Here is a 24,622-nt window from a genome sequence, read left to right on the forward strand (position 1 = left end):
AGAAGAAAGAAGATTCAGAAAGACTAAACTAACATTTATCAACAAATGCAAAGTGGTTTAGAAAATAACACTGCATTCCTGAGATATTTATAAAAAACTTTAAAAGTTTCTGACCACTCTCCACCCTTCAGAATCTCACACAGAAAATCACAGATCCTCACGGTCTGTGGTCCAGAACACAAAATTAACAAATAAAAAAACTATACTTCGGTCTCAGACCACAACTAAGAATCTGCATTTCCATCTATATATACATAAAAGCAACACTCACTAAATAGTTTTCATCCTGGAATGCATAATGTAATGTTGTGATCCACTGGTTATCTCCATTCACTAACACGTCTCTCTCTTCTCGAAAACAGGCTGTCTGAAGAGGAGAAAAATAATTATAGGCTTTAAGTGAAATATATAAACATTTTAAGTTGACTACGTTTAGTGGGGGGGGGGGGGGGGGAAGGATCTAAACTGCCCCTCAGTTAAAAAGTCATTTACTACAGTCTCCAGACATACCCAAATCTAGAAAAACTAGGTATCAAAAAAGTTCATCTTCTTTAAATTTAAACAGTTGTAGTTCTCTATATTGTTAAGTGATGCAAAGGGAAAAATAAGCTGATACTTCCTATTGTCAAAAAATTCCAAGTCAAAATCTTATCTTTTTTGTATGTATAGATATTGAAATAAAGCATCAATAATGACAGAAGTGCAATATAATATGGAAGAAAACAATCAATAATGGCATTATATAATTATAACTGCAATAGAAGTTAAAGAACTAGAATTTGGAGTCTTGTGTCATTGTTTTATCTCATGATGCTGTTAGCTTTACACTTGAATTTTCATATAAGCAAGGTGGTTCTTTTCATTTGAAAGTAGCTGCCAATAACTTCCATGTAGACATAATTTGATAATCATTAACCAGCTGGTGTTTTCTCCCCACTTTTTGCTCAGAAAAGGTAGGACAGAACTCAGTATTGCTCTTGCCAGATATAAGCTGTTGATAAGACATCCAGGAGGACATCGCCTCAATATACTGGAAAGAAACACAGGTGGCAAAAAGTGCCTTCACAGCAAGTGGAACAGAAGAGGAACAAGAACTGTCAAGAAATGCTAAGGAATACCTAAGAGAAGAAGGAGAACACAGGTTCATATGAAACAAAAGAACATTTAATGTGAAGAAAATAATCAACTGGAAAGAAGCAAGGCAGTTAAATAAGTGGAGGTCTGCCCCAAGAAGTGAACAAAACACCTCAGCAAAAGCAGTTTTGCAGAATAACAGAGGAAAATTGACCAAACAGATGAGAAGCCAAAAAGAAACTACAGCAAAGAAATATGATAAACTTTTTGAAGGGACAGAGTTCTGAAGTAATATCATGAGAAAATAAGAGGTACCAAATAGCAAAGCCAACACACAATTTAGTTCAGAAAAGCTCTAAAAGATAGTGTAAAAGAAAGAATAATAATTTTATGGGCTCTATTTAGAAGGCAGATGGAGAGTTAGAGAAAAACATAGACCATAATCTCTTCCATCACACTTTGCTACTTCACAAAGATGTTTCATCGATTTGAAACATGCTCTGTCTCTCCCATCTTAGGAGATAGCTAAATTTAAAGGAAACCAAATACTTTTTTTTCCCACTTTTCCAATTTCATTTCCAAAACCAATAGGCAAATACCAGAACTCTGTCATGGTTATTGTTGGCTGTGAGATTTGGAGAGTGAAGAATGAAAAACAAAATATCATTTTAGATTGAGCTATGCACAAGAATACATGCAATAAAAACAGATAACTCCCTCCTCCAGGCAAATAAACCATACCAAGTCTTGTTTTGGTGAATAGACTGAGTAAGAATAATGCAGATCAGGAAAAAGATAGATGGTATACTTTAATCATAGCACAACGCATGAGATAAATCAGTGAAATCTGAGAAAATAACAAAACATACTTTAAACAAATACCCTCAAATGTAAATAAATAAAAAATGGACTTGCTGTTGGGAGAAGGAGAAAGGATGATCTCCAGAAGGAAGAAAAGCTGCTCTATGCTTCAGCTTGATTTTTTTTCCTTCCTTGTTTGTAAACTCTTGACATATTTCAGAGAGAGATACTATGAACTCTTGTTTTCACAAGGATAAATGACACATAGTTTCTCTACTTGTTAATAACACAATTCACAGGATTAGTTACTAGAGAGTTTATATAATTCCACTTGGTTTTGCCATGATTTAACAAAAGGCTGTGCATTCCTTAAGCATTCTAGACACCCACCTCTGGCAGCATGCCTAAAGCTGACTGGAACCACTATTACCACAGTAGATCACAGCTGAGACAGTAACAGCCATAAAGTCTAAGTGGTTCATGGGCTTTTTATTAATTCATGGAAGAAAAAAAAAAAAAAAGAAAAAAAAAAGATGGTAGCAATGGTTCTTGTAATTATTGTAACACAGCTCAATTATGTTTTTAAATTAAGCCTTTTTTTGTGCCTTTCATTATTTCAACATTACAATTCACCTTCCCTAAGCACAGTCTCCTTGAATTGTTGGCAGAGACCTCCAGAGGTCATCTGATCCAACTCTCTGTCACAGCAAAGCCAACTTAGTTATATCTGTACTGTTACCAGGGCCTTCAACCAGCAAAGAACTCGGGCTGCTCAGCTATTTGGTGCTCATGACCTCAGAGCTCAGAGTTAGCACCTTCTGGGAGTGCTGACTGCTTCCATGCTGCATAGTATTTGTCCTGGTCTCTCCTAAGCTTCATCTGGCACCACCATGGCACACACATAACTGTGAGTGATTGTCAACACTCAGGGTAACAGGTCTAGGAGTGTAACAGCAAGCTGTTGCACACTTTCATGTACTCCTTGTATCAGTAATGTCCCCAGTTCTACATCACATCTCAGAGTTTTCAACAGGGGCAAGTATTTGGAAAACTTATGCTCTTTATAATAGGAAAGAGAACACTGACCTCACAATTTGTACAATTTCATTCTAACGAAGTTTTTGCACAGAATTACTCTCAAAGCTTGAAGTCATAAACCTTAACCTGGCATTCACAAGCCTCTTGAGTACATACTCCCTTCTGTTTTTACAAATAACTCCCACTTCCCACAGAGTTGATAGAGGGATATATGAACAACTTATTTCGGCCATTTACATATACACCTACCTATATGCTTGTCTTGCAATTTTGGACTGTGTGATCTTCCTGTGTATTTCAGTGCTAGTGCAGCACATTGCTCACAGAGCCAAAATAGGTCATTTTCCCTAGCAGTAGTAACAAGTGAGATGCATTCATCAACGTTTAAAAATGACAGGTTACAGTTGTTGAAGGTCGTGCTTTCTAATGCATTTTCACTCCAGATGGTTTTGTTTCCACTGTATACCCATAGGTTACAAATACATAGAAAAACATAGCTGTAGTTCTTTTTAGGCTAATGGTTCAGACTTTTAGAAATTCAGCTGGACCCATGGGAAGAGTATTTTTAATACCTTGCATAGAAAAGAATCTTTCAAACCTATTTATAACTGTATTATAATGGAAAGAAATAGCTTTAAACTGACTTTAAAAGGGTACATTTAAAAATAGAGTGGAACTTTATTTCTGGTCCTTTCTTTTTCACTGAAATAATAAAACTTACAATAATGACATCTGTCATGGGGAGAAATACCTCTTTGTACCTAGACTAGCACCATATTACTCAGTATCTGAATAGTTTCTAGATAAAGAGGGAACACATTGTGTACATCTAACCACAATCTGCATGCCCTTTATACCTCTTAATGTGGTAACATTTTCATTAAAAGAGACAAGATGTGCACACATCAGAAATTGGCTTTAACTTGTCTGGATACATTTTTATTTTTTTAAAAGTGTGATGGTTTCCCATTGATCTCATTTCCTAACAAGGTATCATTAAAGCATAAACGCAGAAATCAGAATAAACTTGAAAGCAACTGAACAGCAAGGTAGTCTGAGAGTAGCAAAGTAGGAGTCTCAAATAAAAACTGAGGCTAGAGATAATTTGATCAGACAAGTTGGGAGAGACACTGAGATAGTGCTTGCACTGTCCAAACTGAAGAAAACCCAATGGCTAAAGCAACTTTGTATCTGTAACTCACCGAGTTATATTTTTATGAATCTATTTTTCAGTTTGTTTTTAGTATGCATATATGAAGAATTTCAAAGCAATTCAAAGAGTTAGATAGATGTTCTGTTTAAAATTATAACACAAGTCTTCAGGCATAGCCTGCATTTTATAAGTTTCCTTCCACAGGAGTCCAGGGAAATGTATTGAGGATTTTATGAAGAGTGGAGTTGTATAAAGAAAATGGGAACCCAAGGCAAAGCAGGACTGGTGAGAGAACTGTTCCATTTTTTTCAGAACACAGAATGGACTCAAGCTTTAACAAGGAGCCTTGCATCACAGATTTTTGTAGTTGAACATTTTTATGAAACATGAACTCAAATTAATTTGAAACTTTTATCTTTCTGATTTTTAATCTACGAAATCTACTACCTGGACTAAGTTCTAACTACTGATAAACTAATAAGCTTGGTGAGATACAGCTCAGTAATTACCCTTCACCATGGAAAATACTTGCTAAAGACTACATTCCTAACTGAAATAAATGCATTAAAAGATTGCTTGTATAGTTGGTAATTCTTGAGCAATTAAAGGAAGGTTATAATGTCTAAAACACCCATCCCTATCTAAGTCAAGATTCCATGCCATTTTAACCCTTCTGATTAACTGCTTTAAGCTCATTTCAATACTAAACTCATATTGTCAGTAAGGAGTGAAGCACCTCCTCAATCCCTCTCTACACAGAGTCTTGTGAAAAGAGAAGTAACAATTCAGCAGTGTAAGAGGGTGCATGATTATGGAAAACACTACTGTAATCTTACTTCAGCTCTCTTCAGCATCTCCCACTTATTAAGTATCTTCATGGCAAAAACCTTATCTGCATTCTTCAGTTTTACTACTGCAACCTAGAAAAGATAAATGAAAGATAAATGTTAAACCACAAAAATGCATATTGTTTTCATTTTTATGAAACCTTGCAGTTTTGGAGTTTTCTTCTTCAGTGTTCTGGACAATTAGCTTTACTACCCATACAATACCATACCATCACCATCAAGAAAGAGTACCATCACAACAGTACAGGATATTTATTCTGCAAATGTTCCAAGTCTATTTTAAGCTTTCATTATGTATCTTTTTTTCTAGGTGACTGTAGATGAACAATGGTATTTTTCACCATCACACTTCCAGTTTTATCATACTATTATGACACTATCACTGGCTGTATACTTTATGTTCCTGGACTTCAGTCCTACACACTAATTTAAATTACAGAAGTGCCAAGAAAAGACAACAATGTAGGAGTTTCTGAAGTAAAATAAACAATATCTTCTAGGTTTTAGACACAAATTAGACTGTAGGTTTGTCATAAAACAACTTCCACCGTCATTTCAAATAATGCATTAGACTTTCTTCAAAAATATAGTAAAGTATTACTTCACATTTTTCCACCTGAAGTTCAGTGAGTTAGGTCTGTTGTCAGCGACAGGGGAACAGTGAAATCCACATTTTCTAGAGAAGTAAAACTTAGGAAACACAAGCCCCCTCTTCCCTCTCATTGCTTCTGAAACATTAGATAGCATAGGCCTATATAATAATAAATTAACAAAGCCAACCAACACAGTCCTTTTCTGAGATTACCATTTTGTTTAGCTACAATAAAAGCTAACACAGAGTATTATTTGAAAAAAGGGAGAGTAGAAGTTTACACAAACATGTTCTCACAGTTCAGGCTTCCCTGAGTATGGAAAGCTCAGTGTCATACCCAAAACGACCATGAATCTGTCACAGACTCAGAGCTAGACCAGACCACTACATTACCATCCCAACTATATAAAAGTTCAATAATCAATAGATTTAAACAACCATCCTCCAACTATCCAATTCTAACTCTTCCTATAGAAATAAATCTTAAGGCTTAAACAGATAAAAGTTTAATTCTGTGTGCATCTGGTTACAAGCCAACATGTTGTCACACAGATCATCATCTTGATCCTGCAGGCCAGTGACAAAAAAATACTAAATCTGAATCCTACATTCCTTCCACCTCTTTCATAATCAGTAAACCAGCTACGTGTGAAGACAGTGATAAGAGAGAAGAAAATACAGGATCAGACAGTTTGAAGAAAGTGTCATGCAAACCTCTTTCAACCATCTTCAAATATGTCATCAGCTGCAGCAGCTTCATGAACATGGCAAAAGCGCAGATTGGAGGACTGCAATACTCAGATGTCTAAACTAAAGCATATCTAAAAGTGTACCTCTTGCTTAGCTATAGATTAATAGATGAAGCAGCTGTCACTTCCCATATGTGCAGCATCAGTTTATCATCCCTGCTCTTGACACTGCTGCCTTCTGGGGTCGCAGGGCAGTGGAAGTGGTGGGGAATAAAAAAAGGAGAGAAGACAGAAAGGTAATACATTTGCTTGTTTAAACTAGTTTATGAACTGAAATTTTTAAAGGTTACTTCATGCATAAAAATTGAGATTCAAGTCCAGACTTGGGATCCCTCGAGGTACTTTCAGATTTGAAACACAAAACCAAATTATTACTTTAGATTGTAATCTAATTTTAATTCATAAAGAATGTCTACTCTTATGTGTATGGTCCCCAAGACTGAGTATCACAATTTTCTTTAAGAAGGAAAGATGAATCGTCTGCAGTGATATATAACCCACAATGTGGATCTGAATCTTGATTCTCCTTTTATTTTATTAGCTAAAAGTAGCTTGAAACTCTGATAAGCCATATCTGTACTGATTTCTAATAAGAAATGTCAGGAGGAGAAATCCTTAACGTTGAAACCAGTCAGCATTCAAACTATATCATGTCTAGGATGACAGGGACACGCATACCTCACACCCCACCCCCCTGCATGATGCAGTCTGTGGTATGAAGCTACAATGCAATTCTGCCCTAAAGACCTTTAAGAGTTTTGCAACTGTTGGAGGGAAAAATTAAAAGAGTTGGTCCTAGAGCTGACTAGACTGCTGCGACTGACCAGTGTGAAAAATAACCTTTTCCCCACCATTAACCACTGTAGTATAGGCAGCCAGAGGCATAAGACAAAATACATGTATTTCCGGTCCAACTTCAAGATTTCATTTCTTGCCTGTAGCTCGCTTAGTAAAGGTTGTGTTATTCTACAGAAGACTTGCTTATTGAAAGACATATGCTAATTGCACAGCTGCCTAAATTTGTCGTCTCCTATCCAGCATTCACTTGGACACAACCAAGAGAGCTATAGCACTGCCTTTGGTTAACAGCTGGAGCATAGGCTTTCAATTACAAGATCAAGGGCTTGATACCTTCTGTGAATGTGTAATAGTATTGAATAGTGACTAAAGAACAAAAATAGACTCATGTTTACCAGCTGTGTTTACAATTAGTCAGGAGCAGCCTTTTAGTCTGTGCAAGACATTAATGATATTCCATATCAATAACCACCACACACACACAAAAAAGATCACAAACATAATTTTTCTGTTATCACAGCATCTTCTTTTTTTTTTTTTTTTTTGGGGGGGGGTGGGGTGGGGGGGGTGGGGGGTGTCTCCATGCTTTATGAAAGTAAATTCTAAAATGCTTATTTCGGGACTGTGAAAGAAAAATCTGACACTTAGCAATGAGCAGTCTGATGTATCTTCTAATTGTAACAAAAAATTCTGAAACATGATTACAGACCCAAGCAGCGTTTACATACACACACAGAGGTACATACTCTGTACACAAAGGCCCATATACACAGAGTGCTGTTTTTATCTTCTCCCTTCCCCAGTGAAGCTGTCAAGATAGAAGGGCGGGTAATCATTCCCATCTAGTTATCCTAAAATGTCTTGCTACTGGAGTTTCTTAAAATTGGACTTTTAAGTGTAGGGGTTTTTTTAAATTTATATTTTCCTGTGAGCAGCCCAACAAAAAATGATTGGTATGTGCTGATGTAAACATCGTGGTTTAGTCAGATATTTTTCTTTTTCCCCATTCTTCCAAGAGTTTTCCGTATTTCCCACAAACAGCAGTACAGTCTGGCATGCTGTCAGACACCTTCTGCCCCAAACTCGGCTACTTGTCTCTACAGTACATGTCTGAACATTTTCTTTGCTTAAAAAGTAACAGCCTCACACAGAAAAAAGTTAAAACAGAAGCTATTAAAAATGAAATTTAAAAAAAAAGAAAAATAAGAAAAATACTCAGCATTGATTTTCTTGTCCATCAAGAGTAGGCTCCTCTCCAGAAAGAGGAAGAGGAAATGCTACTGTTCGTAACTGGATGCCAAAATTTAAGAGTAACTAACTAGTTCCTAGAGCTACACAATTCATCATCTTCAAAATATCAACAACATAACATAACATTTGCTTGCATAAGCAAGCACTGAACTTTCTTTTCTAGACCCTTCAATAAGGTGCACTTCTATACTGCTGAGACACTAAGAGCTGTTGTCCAGATGCTTCACCTTTCCTAGCAGCATTCTTCAAATCCCAAGTTTAAAGTCTTCTTGTTTAGAGTTGTTTAAGTTTTTCAGACCATGCTGCCCAAAGCCAGCACAATGAACACATGATGCCCACATTATTAATTTTATAAAGATAATTTTCCTCCTCCAAGCAAAACATCTGTGTTTTCTAAAGACATCACTCTCCTTTACATGAAATTTTAAATAAGTAAATGTATGCATGCAGAGGGAAGGGCATGTCATTAATTTGACAAAAAGGAAGCATTCTTAGACTGACAGCAAGCAGGGTAGGGGAAAAAGAAAACTAGGAACAATGAACTCTTACAGTTATAAGCAATAACTAGTTTAAAATACTTTTTGTCTACATCAAACTTGTAAAAACAAAAAGGGAAATATTTCTTGACTATGCAAATTGAAGAAATTGAGTAGCGTAAAATCAAAATAAGAACGAGTTTGAGACCATGCCAAAGAAAACTTGCACTAACTTTGTAGTCTACAGAATTTCAGAATTATGTTGATTCAGGAGACAAAAATTACTCCTCCCAGTAACCTAGAGCATTTATAACTTGCTGGAAAGAAAATACATTCTTCCAGATTTCTTAATCTGTCTCAGTAAACTGCTGTAGTCTACCGAATCATACAAGTATTTTGCAATGTAATATTACTATAGGTTTTGGTGGTGTAAGTAGTAGTAGAATTTGGCGGTCCTTTTTTCAACCTTGTTTGGATATTTATTGGTTATTTTAAAGGGTAACTGGAAATGTCATACAGAACTTGTTTTCTCAGACAAATGTCCATGTAGGACTTGAAACTTACCTTATTTAGTAATAAAATTTTACATATATCCTTGCAAATATTTACTAAGTCCTACTTTAAGGTCACACAAAACCAAACACCTTCACTGGCAGAACTTCAGTTTTCCCCTTACTGAAGATTTTGACAATTAAGTAGAGTCATGCTATCTTTCTCAGATAAGGAACTAGAAAGGAACCACTGTTCCTAAAAGAAGAGATCTAACCAATTACACAGGCTGTCCCCAGAAGAGCATGGGGAAAGTTACACTCTCACTATTCACGGGATGATTCACCACAAAGAAGCTTTCTGAGACGGAACTAGTTTTTGTGGTTTAGCTGCTGTGGAGCTTTAGCAGACAAAAATGGCTTCTGTTAGAAACACAATGCAAGGCAGGTTTCACATATGATTCTTCTGCCAGGAAAGCAGCAACATCAGTGATTTTTCTTATATCTCATACAATCTGTACATGAACTCAGCTGCAACTACTATGGCAGCACAGAAAAAAGCTGATGTTTTAAGCAGAAGCCTTTACATCAAAACAGAGAATACAACATTCTCTTTGCGGCAGAGGTTCAGACTAAAGATAAATTATCCACATGTAACTTCAGCCTCCTTTATAAAGAACAATTACTCCAGATGGAGCAAAACCAACCAAAAGTGATAAAGTAGCTAAATAAATACTACTCTTTTATTGTTATTTTTACAGTTGCCCAATGATGATATTTGAATGTAGATATCAGAGTACATAGTGACATACACAACCACAAAAACTTCTGTTCCTTATATACTACTTATAGAAGTCTATTCTTCCATAACTGCAGACCAGTAAAGACTAATTTTCATACACGATGCAAACATGTAAGTGAACCTAAATTCAACTCTTCTTCTCTGTCATATGCCACAGAGCCTCTAGAGATGCTCTCATACCAAAGAGAACTGGAAAAAAAAAAAACCCAAAACATTCCCAGTTCCAAAAGCAATGAAGACATTAGAAAATCTTTTTCTTATACTTAGGTTTCAGTTCACACATATTTTCAGGCAGCATGGAGGACCCTCTGCAGAAGCTTTACATATTATCCCCTTCTGTAGTGTATTTGGCTATCAAAAATTCAAGGCACTGTTATACATTAGGTTGATCTTTCTACATACATAGTGTCGTGCAAGAAGAAAAAAGCACAAGCACCTGCACCTAATATGATTAAGAAGGGGAAGAAGCCTAATATTTATTTATTCAAGTTTCCTCAACCTATATAATGTGGCATCCTAGTGTAAAACCTAGAGATCGACAGCCTTCTTTGACAACCTCAAATAAAAGATGGCTTAATCAGAAGCAGTGAAAAAATTGTATAGGTTGATAGCAGTAGGTGACAACTGAAAAAGAAACTAACAATTGATAAACTCTTCAAAAGAAATACAGGAAAAATATTCAAACACTCATTAAAAATAGGAAACAAAGTGACAGGAATCGAATGTTTGGCAATTTAAGTTGCTGAAAACTACTTTCAGACTATTTAGTTATTAGGATGATTAGAAATGGCTAGATCTTTATACCATCAGTAACTCGCTGTCCTCCACCTGCTGACTGGAAGTAATTAGTCAAGTAAATGATTTATCATCAGGCAGTTGAAACATGGTGTTTTAATCCATGTGAATTTGCTTTCCCTCAGAAGGCTTTATTAAAAAGAGCTGTCAAAGAAAGTATAAATCAAAATGTATTTGCATCAAACATTAGGTAGACCTACAATATCCATTATGGCTAAATAATGCAAAAACCTCTACATCAGTGTATTGCTATTAACTGTCTCTCCTCAGTACTGCAAATTTGCAAAAACGTTATTCAAACCCTTCCTTCCACCTCCTTCACATACATACCTCCCCAAAGGCTCCTCGACCAATGACCTTCAGGATTTCAAAATCTTCTTTATGTAGTCGCATCTGTTTCACTTTAGATGTAAAAGGTTTGGCTGAAACAAAGGAAAATATCAATCATTTAAAAACCAAAACAAAACGAAGACACACCACACCAAAATCAAAAAAACAAGCAACAATAGTAACATAAAATAGATGTAATCAGAGCCCTAAAACCAGACTTTTTTGCTTATATGCCTATATTCCCTAATGTAATATATAGTGAAGTTTAAAGCTAGAAATAATGACCAGTAAAAACTAAGCCAAAACTGCTGTGAGAAAAAGTTTATTAAGTAAGTCTTGCTTTTGCTATTTTTTAAATTCAAAATAAAAATAATAGTCAAGCTGTCTATTTTTCTACAGTCTTTTAAGAGATCATAGATATCCACTGCATCTGTGCTGTATGTTGTTAACTCTGGTTGCAAAAGCAAATATAACGAGGACTTCACTTTGGACAATATTAATTCCTCTGCCAAACAGCAAAACAATAATGTATTCAATGAAAAATTAAAATGTTGATAACTGGAAGGGCAATACTGGCCTAAATGATGTATTATGCAATATTTTTGGAGATCATTTCTTCAAGACAGGGGACACTTAACACTCAATTCTTGGCTTCTGGAAGTGAGAACAGTTGTACTCAAGACATTATTAACATATTCAGTGGAAAAAACCTACATATATAAACTTAACCTTTATTTCCCTCTTCTTTTTCCCCTCTTTTAAAATGTCTTTGAAAGCAGTAAGCAAAATAAGGTATAGTATTCCAGCCAGGTAACTAACCCTAGTGTTCTTTGCAACGCAACAGTATCAGGAGAACTGTTCCCTTCTTTCAGCCCCAGTTATCACTACAACTAAGGAGTTCTGGTTCATTAATACATGCCCTCTGCATGAAAAACATCCAAGTTACTGATAACTCTACCTCAAAAACCACACAACACAACCTTTGGTAAAAAAGAAAAAAATCCCCGAACTTGAAATAATTTAAGAAGGAAAATAAGTTATTTTGAAAATAATTATTTTTAAAATCATGTTTTATACTTTACACTAATGAAATCTATTACTAAAACAGAAGCTTCAGTGAGTATTGCTCATAAAAGTTGTCCCTAAAGATGGTTGTAAAACCCAGTATACACAGGACTGGAATGGGTCTCAGAAAATGTTAAGTTCAATTTCTGGTTCAAAGGCAGTCTTTCTCAATGATCCTAAACCAGCAGCTTCAGATACTTCACCTAGAGTTTTACATCTGTAAAACAGGGCCAGTATTTTTGTGACAGACAAGCCACTGAACACACTTACCTGGATCAAGACAGAAACAAAAAAGCGTATCTTAAGGTAGACATTTTACATGGTCCACAAAAACCTTTTTAGCTTATGCCTTCATGGTACAGGGACTATCTACGTCCACTTCTATCCATACAGAGGCTGATGGAATTAGTACAGCTTTATTTGCAGTGAAGAGTTGTAAAAGGCATCATACTGCAGAACAATTTGTTCAGAATAATGTTTCTGAATAGAAATGAGAATTGCTTTTCAAAAGCTCCAAAAGCTACAAAAAACCCCAAATTATATCCAGACACATGTAAGAAACGTGATTTGGGTTCTCCTAGAATTCATTATTTTGTCTTTCTAACGTTATGAACTAATCCTGTGAAAAAAAAAAACCCTAATACTGATACAGATAACCCATCATTCAATTTATAATTTTGATATTAGCACACACCCCTTCAAGACACTACAAAAATTTTGTTCAGAAGCCTACTGCCTACTATTCAGCAAAGTAATTTTATAAACTGAGTCATGTTACCTGTCTTTTCAGTACCTAAAAAACTTCTTTATCCTCGTCCTTAAGTTAGCACTGTAAATCACATCTGAAAAATCTTGTTGTTAAGCAATACAGCACACCTCCACTAATGTTAGTGGTACAATAGATGAAATCGTTTTAAAATCTCAGAGGTTCCAAAGTCTGAATTTAGTAATTCTCTCTAAAACTCCTCAGATGCCAGAAATCAATTCTCTAATAGGAGTTACAGCTGTTATTTTTTATAACTACAGGAACATAAGCTTATGAATAAAAACCCTAGGGTTTAGGTCCAAATAGTAAGGATGCAGTCATACAAGAGTGAGATTTTTCACATTAATAATATTACTACTTGAAATTTTTAACCATTTTATTCACAATATTTAATTATACAATTAAAATAAGGGTTTAATATTACATTTAAAATACTTTAAAAATAGAATATAAACAGAAGTAATTACTCAAATTATCAGATTACCCAAACTTCCAGTTAATCTTTTATACTTAAAAGAAAGGTCTTGCAATAGAAAAAATAAGTAACAACAAACTGTACTGCCTTATTGGCATAGTCTCAGCTGTACTGTACCAAGTGATCTAATACGAATATTAATGCTACTGACAAATACTACTGAACAAATTAAAAGAAGCAATTAAAGCCTTTTAACTTGAAAAACAACTGATTGAAAACAAACGTGTAGCTCTTGACTTCAACATTTTTTGACAATTATAAGCCTGGCTAGACTACAAGGCAAAATATCTTGTTAACAAGCAACAGCATAGCTGTTTAAACCACAGAACTCTTCCTCACTTTATATTGTAAGGAAAGGCCTGTCATTCTTTAATTATTACATTTTGGAATCTTCCAGGGTTCCCATAGGGACACTGGAAAAATAAACATCATTATAACTACTTCAGTAAAATACAGCCGACAAAAATAGGTTTGGACTAGGTTTAATGATTTGTAATATCAGTGTTAGTGGAAAAGTTTGTAAATTCTTCTCTTTACATTTTTTCATCTTCTCTAGCAACAAACATGTCAATGTATAGCCAAGTAGTTTTATGAAGAAACATACAGTCCAAGAAAAGAAAAGAATGAAGGGGAAAAAAAAAAAAATTGCCATAGGAATGTGCTCCAAATAGCTTGTTCCAAAAAAGGTCAATTTGCTTTATCATCAACGTTGTTTGTCTGCTGTGCAAACATCTGCTGTTCTTGTGGCAACAGCAATCTTAAGTACAGAAAACTTGGCCTGGCCAAGGGTCTTGGAAGGCATATCTTCAGACAGCCGTTTCATACATCCAGCTTTCCAGACTATGAGGTTAACAGGCAGACTTCTTGCAACTAGTTTGGCAATGTCATATGAGCTGTTATAAAGACAGCAAACTCTGAGGTCAGGGAACGGTTTTCAAAATGAATGTGCTCAATGGGGTCTCTGCAACACAGCTGTTTTAAAACATACAGGTACACAGCCCTCCCTTGTTTACATCCCCATCCCCCTAAAGAGGATTATCATGAAGTTAACAGAAAACAACACCCTCTTTTTCAGAAGGAGCTGCAGTTTCCTTGATCATTGATACCAGAGTGACAGAGTGATACACTGTCTTTACAGCTTTTTGAGAGCAAAAGGCTGTATGGGCATTTCCTTTGGTACTTCATTCAACCTACAGAAATACACAGAGGGATAGCTGATTTTTTCCAAACAGACATCCCTTTTCAAGGTTGCTAGCCATGTGTGATACATACCAGGGACCAGTAGTTTGCTCTGCCAAATCAAATTCTGCCTCCTCCAAACCAGAGGGTAAGTGTGAGCAGCATGTCCCCTGGCTCCTCCTGGTTTTTCAACTCAGCAGAAACCAAAATTCATTGTTTAAAACTTGCAAATTTGCCCCGATGTTCTCTACAGCCACAAAATGACAAGTCATACAGTCTACAGAAGAGGCTACTGCCTGGGAAAACTGCACCACCACCCACTTGGCAAGATTCTTGCACTTGCAATCCATTACACATGGCAAGAAAAACCAATCACCCAATTCACCCTCATGGGGAACCAATGTACTGAAATCGTAAGCTGAGCTGTTTTTTCAAACAAGGTGAACCCGTCATGACTATTCCTTCAAGTTATTTAAGTTTTTGTGGGTTTTCCCCACATTTATGTTCTAGCCATTCATTCCATTTATGCTTACAATGCATTCAAAAAATAAAAATCAGTAAAAGGAGAATTCTACGAGTGTTTGAAATTTAAGGGTTTTTCTGGTTGAAATTTCACTAGAACTTCACCTGAAGTAACATGTTAAGCACATAGAACAGTCAGCAGGACTGCAGCTACCAAAGCAGGCATACTAAGCAGCATATGTTATACCCTCTGGCCCTGAAAAGGGAGGATTTTATTACAACTCCAACTGTCCAGCAGAAAAGAAGCAAAACAATGGTTCTGCAGTAGCAACACTGTGCTTCAATAGTCCGTTTATCATATTTATGGGGGAGGAAAGCAGTTACTAGTGTTACTTACAGCACGTTTAATACCAAGGGGTTTCATTTTTAAACTCTTGGAAATAAAAGTCCATCTCCTAAGGAGCTGACACAGGGAGGACAAGTGACATGGTGACATGGTTGATTACCCAAGACAGTTTATGTACTGTGATAACAGAACAGCATTACTGAGGCTTTCTTTGCAAAGTTAAGTCTCATGCTCCTGCCTTGCTCGCTCTCCTTCCAGCTCCCACTTTCTGCCTGTTGAGCTTGGGCAGGGTGATCCCTGAAATTCGTATTTTTTAGGGCTAACCTGCTGGCCAGGGCAGGGAGCTCGTGGTGAGCTCCTCCTTTCTCTCTCACCTGCTAGTGCCTCTCAGCCCCCCAAACAAAGCACTGCAGCAAAGCAGAGCTGTTGTAGGCATGGATTGAAACTAAAGGGAGATGAAGATCATGTTGACTGTTTAAAGGAAGTGCTGCAGACTTGGAGCAGCAATTGAAAATGGGTCCCCACAACTGATTTAAATAGAAAACAATACAGAACAGGACAGCGTTTAGGAATTCCTCTTGGTGCCTCATTGGTGTCTTAGCTGCTTTTTGGATAAACAGGCTGGCTAACTGCTCAGATGGAAGACTGCATCCTTGACTGGCAGGTCTCAGTAAGATACCCACGTCCCAGAGGAATTACAAAACCTGCTTCCTTAGTGATTCAGGTATCACTCTGCAAACCCAGGCTTCTGCCCACTGCACTACTCTGTCAAGCCAAAGACAAAGAAATTAGAAGTTGTATCCACCAGAATTGTCAACAGCAATGGTGAAAGTTCATTATGAAGGAAATAGATTGGAAAAGAAAACAACCACCACGGTAAACTAGCTGCTTGCCATTTCAAGAAAAAAAACACCTTTCCTTCACTAGTTAAAAATAATTACAAAAATACATACAGAGCTTTCCCACGTAAAGGAGAAAAACCATATAACTTAAGAGATTGTCACTTAACTGAATACCAGAAGGCTCTCCAAATCTTCCTAATGCTGTCCTTGAAAAAAATATTTTTTTTTAAAAAAGAACAAAGCAGAATAATATACATTGATAGCTTTGTTTTTAAAAACATTCTCCAGTTTTGAAGTTTCTGCTAAATTCCTGGAAGGAATTTAACAAGTGTTTTTATTTTACAGACTCAGTCCAAACCCAAAGTATTTATTTTCCACTGGCTTCTATCAGCTGTGATTATGAAATGTGTAAATAGCATTTTTGAGTTAAGACAGACCATAACTGGAGGTTTCAAAAAAACTCCAGAAGGGAGGTGTGACAGAATACTCCCCCCAAAATAAACAGTATTTCTCAAAACAAAGGAGAAATAATTGACAATCAGCAAGATAAGAGCTGTTTAACGCCTAATTAAACTGAGGGAGGACAGAAATCTCTCCACCCACCTAAGATGGGCAAAACAGCACAAGAAAGCTTTGTTGCAGTTTCTGCCAACTCTTTGAAGGAAACCTGGGACAAATCGCTGTCAACTACAGTGTTAGCAGCTGAACCACAGAGCATTAGTTAAGGCAATGTAAAAAAATACAAGCCACAAATACCCTTCTCAGTTTTAACAGTTGAGATTCAGTTTTCACTCCCTCAGAACATTTTTAAGATGTTTTTCCTGATGAACAGTTAAGTGCCAACATCTGTAAGTACAAGTTAAGAATCTGGCATTTTCCAAGAATGAAAAGCATGTCCACAAATTCCTGTACTATGGTATGGACACAATATTCTGGATCCTATTCATCTTGGAGGGAAAAAAAACAACCAAAACACAACAAACCAACAAAAAACAACAACCAGTACTCTGTTCTCATCTAGGTCAAGTGGAGACCATCCAGCCATCTCTGGCTACAGCTACCACAAAAGATTCTTCAACAGGAACTTTAAAATCAGGGAGAGAAATATCTTTCCCAAACTTATGAGAGCAGTTCTGTTTTTGCCCTCCCCAGACTCAGATGAAAAGTAATACCTGTATTCATGAAACGCCCACAGCAGATCTGGGCAACACTTCTATACCACATCAAGATATGGCCATTATTTTTTTATATTACCATTCTTTCTAGTCACAAGAATTTCAGTGAACCACCCTATGTTTAAATATTATTATACTAGCAGCAGAGTGAAATACCGAACTTTAATTCATCCTGCTGTGCACTGGAATTCTGATGCAATGCTTGTAGCATGGTCAGTAAAATCTTTACTGTAGGACTCCTGTTCCACCTACTACAGTGGGTGGAAATGCTCTGTGAGCAAATCAAGAGCTGATGGATCTTGATCTTTACAAAACTTGAAAGGCTAACAAAGGAAAAGGAGAAAGGTGGTCCTACACCTATAAAGCAGAATACTGCTTAGACTCCATGCCTCATACTGTCACAGAGCTGGAGACAAGTCAGTTAAAATCACACTTCTGACAGTCAAGTTGAAACTTCACATTCCTCAATATTTGACATGTAACTCAATATGCTGGTATCTAACTGCCGAAAAATGCTGGACATTTAAGCTGTAAATAAAATCAATCAGACCTGTGTTTAGAATTACTAAATGTTCTGAAAAGTCAAAATCAACCAGGCATCAAAAATTAATATTTTAAGTAAAATTCTTAGTCCCTCAATACATTACTTTTTATTATGTAAAACAGAGATATCACCATTTAATCTGACTAGACTCTTGAAAAATACTATCTTACTGTTTATGAAAGATTCTGTGTCAATGAATATCACAGAAAAAAAATTATTATTATGCAACCACAGAGCAAATTCAAGGGGCCAGGGGGGATGAAAACAAAAAGAAAAAAGGCAGCTAGCAATGTTGGTCCACAGAACACAGATACCTGGTACATGATCCTCACTGACTAAAGGACCAGTGCTGCAGGTTGTCGCTGTGTGGACTGGCACTAATGAGGGCCTGCACTCAGTTTCCTGGGTATTTCACAGCACTTTGAGTCTCCCGTTCCATTTCTGAAGCTAAAGAAGGATTTTAAGGGATACTCAAAACATCTGTGTAATACTGCAGCCTGCCTTACACTCCGTTCTTTTGCCTCTCACAAATACATGATCCAGTTTCACATCATCTCTGCTGTGAACTCCTCGTCCCAACGCTTTCCTTCTCAGCTATTCAGTCCTAACCTCTCCCACAAGATTCATCATCCACTATCACTCTGTCCTGTCCCCATACAGCTTTGCCACCACACCTGATGGTTTCTGCCCACAGCCTCCTCAGTTTTCTCCACAACTGTACCTCGCCTGCTTCTTTGTATAGGTCTGCTCATGTCTCTCTCTGTCTCCAGGTCCCCATCCCATTGCCCTGATGATCACAGAAGCTACCATCTGAGCAAAGTCCTGCTAGTTCTATAATTTCTTATTTTTCCTTTCAAACTCTGATCAACCCAGCTGGAGTCTCTCTTCCAAAATGCAAGGCAGGATGCCCTGTCACTATCCTTTCTCAAATTCCCTGATAGATTTTCTTTCTCCGTTTACCACACTAGTCTTGAGCGCCTTTATTTTCATCAAGCTGTGACTAACAAACAAGGACTTCAGCTACACATCAGCCTGCCTTCCTTTTACTTTAGAATTTTAATTAAAAGGAAAGACCGTTTTTACAGTCATCTATATAAAGCAAATATACTGAGGTCAGACTTTTGATTTTTTTTGCTGATAGTGAGTTTCATTACATCTTAGGTGAACAACTAGCATTATTCATTTTCATTTCTAAGGAAAAGAAGTTGTAAAAGCTCTGTAAAACTGAAAGCACTTTTAATCTCTTTTAGTTAGTTAAAGGATATGCTGTAAACCACATGAGAAGGGGGGTGAGCAGGCTCTCCACAAACTCTCCTCTAAAATGACGCGTTTGTGTAGTCATGTATTCTTAACTATACTTACACTTAGAACTTGTCAAAATGCACATCTGTCAAGTCTCACGCAGCACATGAATCAGTTGAGTCCTGTCTCTCACTCCTCCATCACGGTGCTTTTACTCCCAAATTTGCTGCCCATCATTGCAAACACTTCCCAGCAAGCCACAAGGGCCTACCCTCCCAGCAGGCAGCTAGTAACGCAGCTGAGCTCTAACAGCAGGGAAATTCTTCCTCAGGATGTCGCAGGCATGCACCCACTACATGAACTGACCTATCATGTAACAACATACCATGTTTCCTCTCTAAAAGCATGGCATAAACCTGATCATAAGCCCTTCGTATACAGCAGGTTTCACCAACACTTGTTTTTATTTGCAATGCAACAGATCTCAAAAGTCCCAGTCAGGACTGGAAAACAACTTTGGATAGTGAATATCGTACAAATGTGCACAATTACACTCCTAGCTGTGCACAACTGCACTCCTAATTCTGCCTTTCTGGACAGCGTTTGAAATGAAAGATGTTATTTGAAGTCCTGCATTCATGATCTATACCTGATACTGAATTGAAGTTCAAAATTCATAAAAGCAATAATTACTCTGATATGACTTAAGTCAAATGGAAATATTAAAACCAGTATTAGGAACTTAATATCCTGAGAAGGAATTTTGCCTAGGTTACAATACTACACGTTTTACAGTCAGATTTTTAATTTTCTTTAGAAGTAACCACTCATTACATATATTTTTAAAGTAGCATTTGTGATCCAAATAAAAAGTTACTTTTGAACACTGCCTGCATTAGTTTTACACTGTCTGATACATTCTGTGGGTTACTCAGAAACTAGTAAAAATAAGAAAATAGATTGTATTGCACTGCATTAATATATCACAGTCAAATGTTGCTTTTGAATGTTAAGCTGCAAGTGCAATGAAAAACAAAAATACACTGCTGCAGTCTTTCTACTGCTTTTTACTCAAAGTTCACAGTCACTGAAGAAAACAAAACACTCTTCCTATGTCCACAGAAATTTTTCAACCTCCACAGCTTAAGCTCCCACTTCACACATACCTCACACCATTTTAATGCCATCACCCTGTATTACTTCTGCTGTAAGAACTGCAAAGTATTCATTTGCTTGCTTCCTTGTGTTCAAGCTGTGTAATGCAATTGAACATGTTCCTTATTGCCTGGTTCTTTTGCACTGACACAATGATAAAAAGGAAGTAATTCTAAAAAATGTGATGTTGCAAGAACTCTTCTTAGTTTTGCTACCTCTAAGAGAGTTATGACTTTAACAGTAATCCTTTATTAAACTAACAACACTCCTTAAAGATCTTCAGAGATCCTAAAACATCACCATGCTTTCAGAGTTACCTTAAGACTAATGTAATTAGAAGATAATTAATCATTTGAAAGTTCACTGCCATTAGAATATGAATTGCCTATAATAAACTTGATTTGGCCCACCTGAGAATAAAGACCATATCATAATGCTTAAGCATCTAACTGTGCACCAGATCCGGCACTCTATTTCTCAACTACAATCATCTTCGCTTTCTTCCTGATTAAGTGATCGCTGTAAAACAATGCCAATTAAGATATTTTTATTTTGACCGCATTTTACCTCATGTCAATTTTAATCATTCAATCTCCAGTGCAGTTTAATCGCTAAAATCTATTATTACTTCAAAAAGATCAATGATCCACATTAATATAAATCAAACTTTCAACGGATTCTTGATTTTGACGAAGACAAATATATTTCCCAACACCCATAACTATCAGACTAGGATGTATTTTCTGTAAGTAGTAAGTTCCTACATAAACCTCATATGTCTGTGTGCACGTCTGCACACACGTCAGAGATTCTTGCACCACAGCCCTTTTGTTTTGATTCGCACCCGCTTTGTATCACCAAGGATGCAGTAAAGAATAATTCTGGAACCAAGATCACTGATGGACCCAACTGGTTGTGAAACCAAAGAGAAGCTTTAACTGATTTTTTTAAATTCTGTTTCTCTGTTAGGTTTTTAGGCCCCTTTATGCTTATGTTACCCAAACACAAAAAGGTTTTCAGACTACCCTTTAAGGGCATATTGTTTCAAATTAAGCCTTCAGAGTTCCTAATGAATTAAGTGACTGGATTCACTAAGCAGTACATCTGAAACGACTTCCATGCCACTGAGCACATCATTTATCTCACTACCCCCATCAATGCCAAGTCAGAAATAAGAGAGATCTCAAAATCATGAACTCTTATTTGCAGGGCTGAGCCTAAATTAAATATTTTTTAAATCTTACTCCCTATAGTAACACAGAGTTGCACTGCTGAATCCCTGTTATGATAGTCTACACAGATTGAAGGGTTGGCTTATTGCTACATAGATAAAAGGCAATTTTTCTATGGCAATACAATAATTTTATAACAAGATATGATTATTTTATTTAGCAGCTTAAGAGAAAATGAGGTAACAGCAAGTGAAATTAACATTCTTCCTGTAAATGAAGGATTGTTTCAAACTATAAACTAATCAAAAATAATTAAAATCAATTAAAAATGTTCTTCATCTTCAAATTCTAGACAACTTTTCAAAATTTTGCATGCTTTTCTCCCCAAATGTGGTCAGGAGAGGTGGTCCTGTATGCATCCAATGCATTGTTGAAGAAATGTTTCACAAGTTGTGATACTAAATGCATAAAAATATTCATTGAGTTCCAAAAATTCTTTGAATGCTTTTACCCAAGTTTTATCTCAAAAGTTTTATTTACTAGAAACTTAAGAGGCAAGACATAGCACACACGAACAAGTCTGAGATAAGTAATAGGATAATAAGGAAGTTGGACACATTTTCAGAAGAGCACAGAACATATTTATTAATTTATACACAAACACACTGGTTTTCAGGAGAGAGAGAGTGTACTCATTTACCTCAATAAAGCAACCACACTTCAGAAGTAGGTAACATACACAAATTTTAGTTAGTGATTATACTTTTTAAGTATTATCAGTCTAGTTACTTAATATAAATACTTAAATGGAAACTGCACTTTAATAAAAATGGATTCCAGTTACAGATAATAAAACATTTTAAAAACATAAGTCATAATTAAATCATAAGCAAAATGAATGTTAGGAATGCATGACTTTTCACTCCGGAATTAGTTTATAGAAGGCTGTTCTATGAAAAAGTACTTGTATGGAGGTGAATTCATATCTCACGTTTCCGAATGTCACCTTGTTCTACAGTTCACAAAAGAGCAATTTAAGTAGTTCACAGTAAAATGCAAGCAAACATTAATATTTCTTTTTAGTATGGATAATGTATGTTCCATATTATATGACTAAACCAATTTTCTTAATTATTTCATCATCTTTCCCTGTTCAGCAAGATTCCTCAGTTCAAACACCTGGTCATGACAGCTCTTCTTCCTCCAGACTGTAGTCTGTGTTCTAGAGCAAGATATTTAATTACCGTAAGCTTAACAACACAACGTGAAAGATGGCTAAAACTTCCTCAAGTCCGAATCCTACAAACACTTATCCATATGAAAACAGTACCAAAATACTATTACTAAAAATGGAGATTAGACATAATGAAGCCTCAAATTGTGTATTTGGAATTAGTTATATTTGAAGGTATGGGTCATAAGTGTACCCATCCATGTAATTGCCAAACAGAGCTTGTTACTTTTAAACCATTCTTGACAAATGGGTCAAGTCCTAGGTCAAACCTAGATTACTTCCATAATAACACACTGCACTCTCTAACTATTATGAAAAACATGAGAACTGTAACATTTCCCCTCCCACACTCTGAACATTGTTTTTTTCTGATCTCATATCCTTAGGAAAGTGTGGCAACTCTTGTCCTTATTAACAAGCATTTTTAGTTTACTACTCTGTATTTACTCAGAATTTACCACAATACATTCCTATGAGTTTTAGCTTAGCTTCACATCATTGCTCATCCAAAAAACCCTTAATTTGTTGCTCTTTTTCAGATTCTCTAGTTGTATCTTAGTAAATAAAACTGATTACTGAAAGTAAATGTAATATTCTTAGGCCTAAATCCATGTCAAATGGGAAGGGAAATTAAGGGAAAATTTAGCACTCTTATGCAACACATGTAAGAATTCAAAATGCATTTGCCCCCAACAACTCAGATTCAACCCATCCACTCCTACCTATATTGATACCTCTTTCCACCTAAATCTTTCTCTATTTATCATTCAAATATAATATTCAACTGATTGTTTAAATATTCTAAGTTTATCTCAAAGTGCATTCAAAAATTATCTGTACAACACACACCTGGAAAACCTGAATTCAGTCCAGATACAGCACTACTATAAGCAACTTGAGCAATATGCATTCAGAGGAAATGGGCTGCTTATCTAACTGCCTAAATGGAAAGGACTCCTTCATACAATAAGGTATTTTGGGATTACTTTCTTATTATTTTTTCAAATAATGGTGGCAGATAAATTAAAAATTCTACATACAGCAACAAATGGAAGGTTGGTATTCACAATAGCCATTGTGTACATTTTCTTACAGATAGTCCATAAAAAGCGAACCCACCAGAAGGGCAGAATACAGTCTTCAAAGAATTGTAAGAGAGGCGGTATTCAGAAACATTTGGGGTTTGTCCTCCAGATTTACAATTGCTCTCAGACAGACCTGGATTTATTTTTAAATTAATCACTTTGACCAAGCACCATCACCACCACCAAAACCCTTACACATAAATATACTTTAATTACTGTCAGGAGAGTGACACAGATGACAGAAGCAACACTTCCACTGTCACAGCGCACATCTGCATCCAGGTCTCCTCGTAACTTCTACCCAGCACCTGACTTGAATCAGATAACTAAGCAGAAGATATTTTGAAGACAATTCACTTTTTGCATGTTCCATTAAGGTAGGCGTGTGGCAGGAGAGACTCCTAAACCCATGCAGCCTACAGCACCATCCCCTTGCTTGCTAATCCCAGGGTAACACCCTGGGAACAGGACAGATGGGCGGGAGCAGACATCTTCCCATACAGGTGCTGTAACTGCGACAAAACCTTTAACTCAGGGACTCTAATCAACCACAAGGCACAATTAACAGGAAACCAAGCTTTATTAGTCACTTCTGCTCATGGATGACATCTGGGGGTTTGTTGTTTTTCTGTTTTCTGGAGTTTTTTAAATCAAGAGTCTGTGTCCAGACTCCTAGCATAACCAA

The 24,622-nt window shown here is 36.4% G+C and overlaps 1 protein-coding gene across 6 annotated transcripts in view; it reads right to left on the bottom strand.

Annotated features, from left to right (window-relative positions):
* Positions 1 to 24,622, bottom strand: part of CDC42BPA (CDC42 binding protein kinase alpha) — a 189,524-nt gene that overhangs the window by 116,936 nt on the left and 47,966 nt on the right. For all 6 annotated transcript variants that reach the window (XR_012632934.1, XM_074897332.1, XM_074897329.1 and 3 more), the window contains exons 3-5: positions 11,196 to 11,287; positions 4,903 to 4,986; positions 272 to 367 (exon numbers count right to left, since the gene is read on the bottom strand). Coding sequence is in view for 5 of the 6 variants with exons in the window: in XM_074897332.1 (XP_074753433.1) it covers positions 272 to 367; positions 4,903 to 4,986; positions 11,196 to 11,287 (272 nt within the window). In the remaining variant the exon portion in view is untranslated. The remainder of the gene's footprint in view (positions 1 to 271; positions 368 to 4,902; positions 4,987 to 11,195; positions 11,288 to 24,622) is intronic.

Source organism: Athene noctua, chromosome 1 (assembly GCF_965140245.1).
Source record: "Athene noctua chromosome 1, bAthNoc1.hap1.1, whole genome shotgun sequence".
NCBI classification, from domain to species: Eukaryota; Metazoa; Chordata; class Aves; order Strigiformes; family Strigidae; genus Athene; species Athene noctua.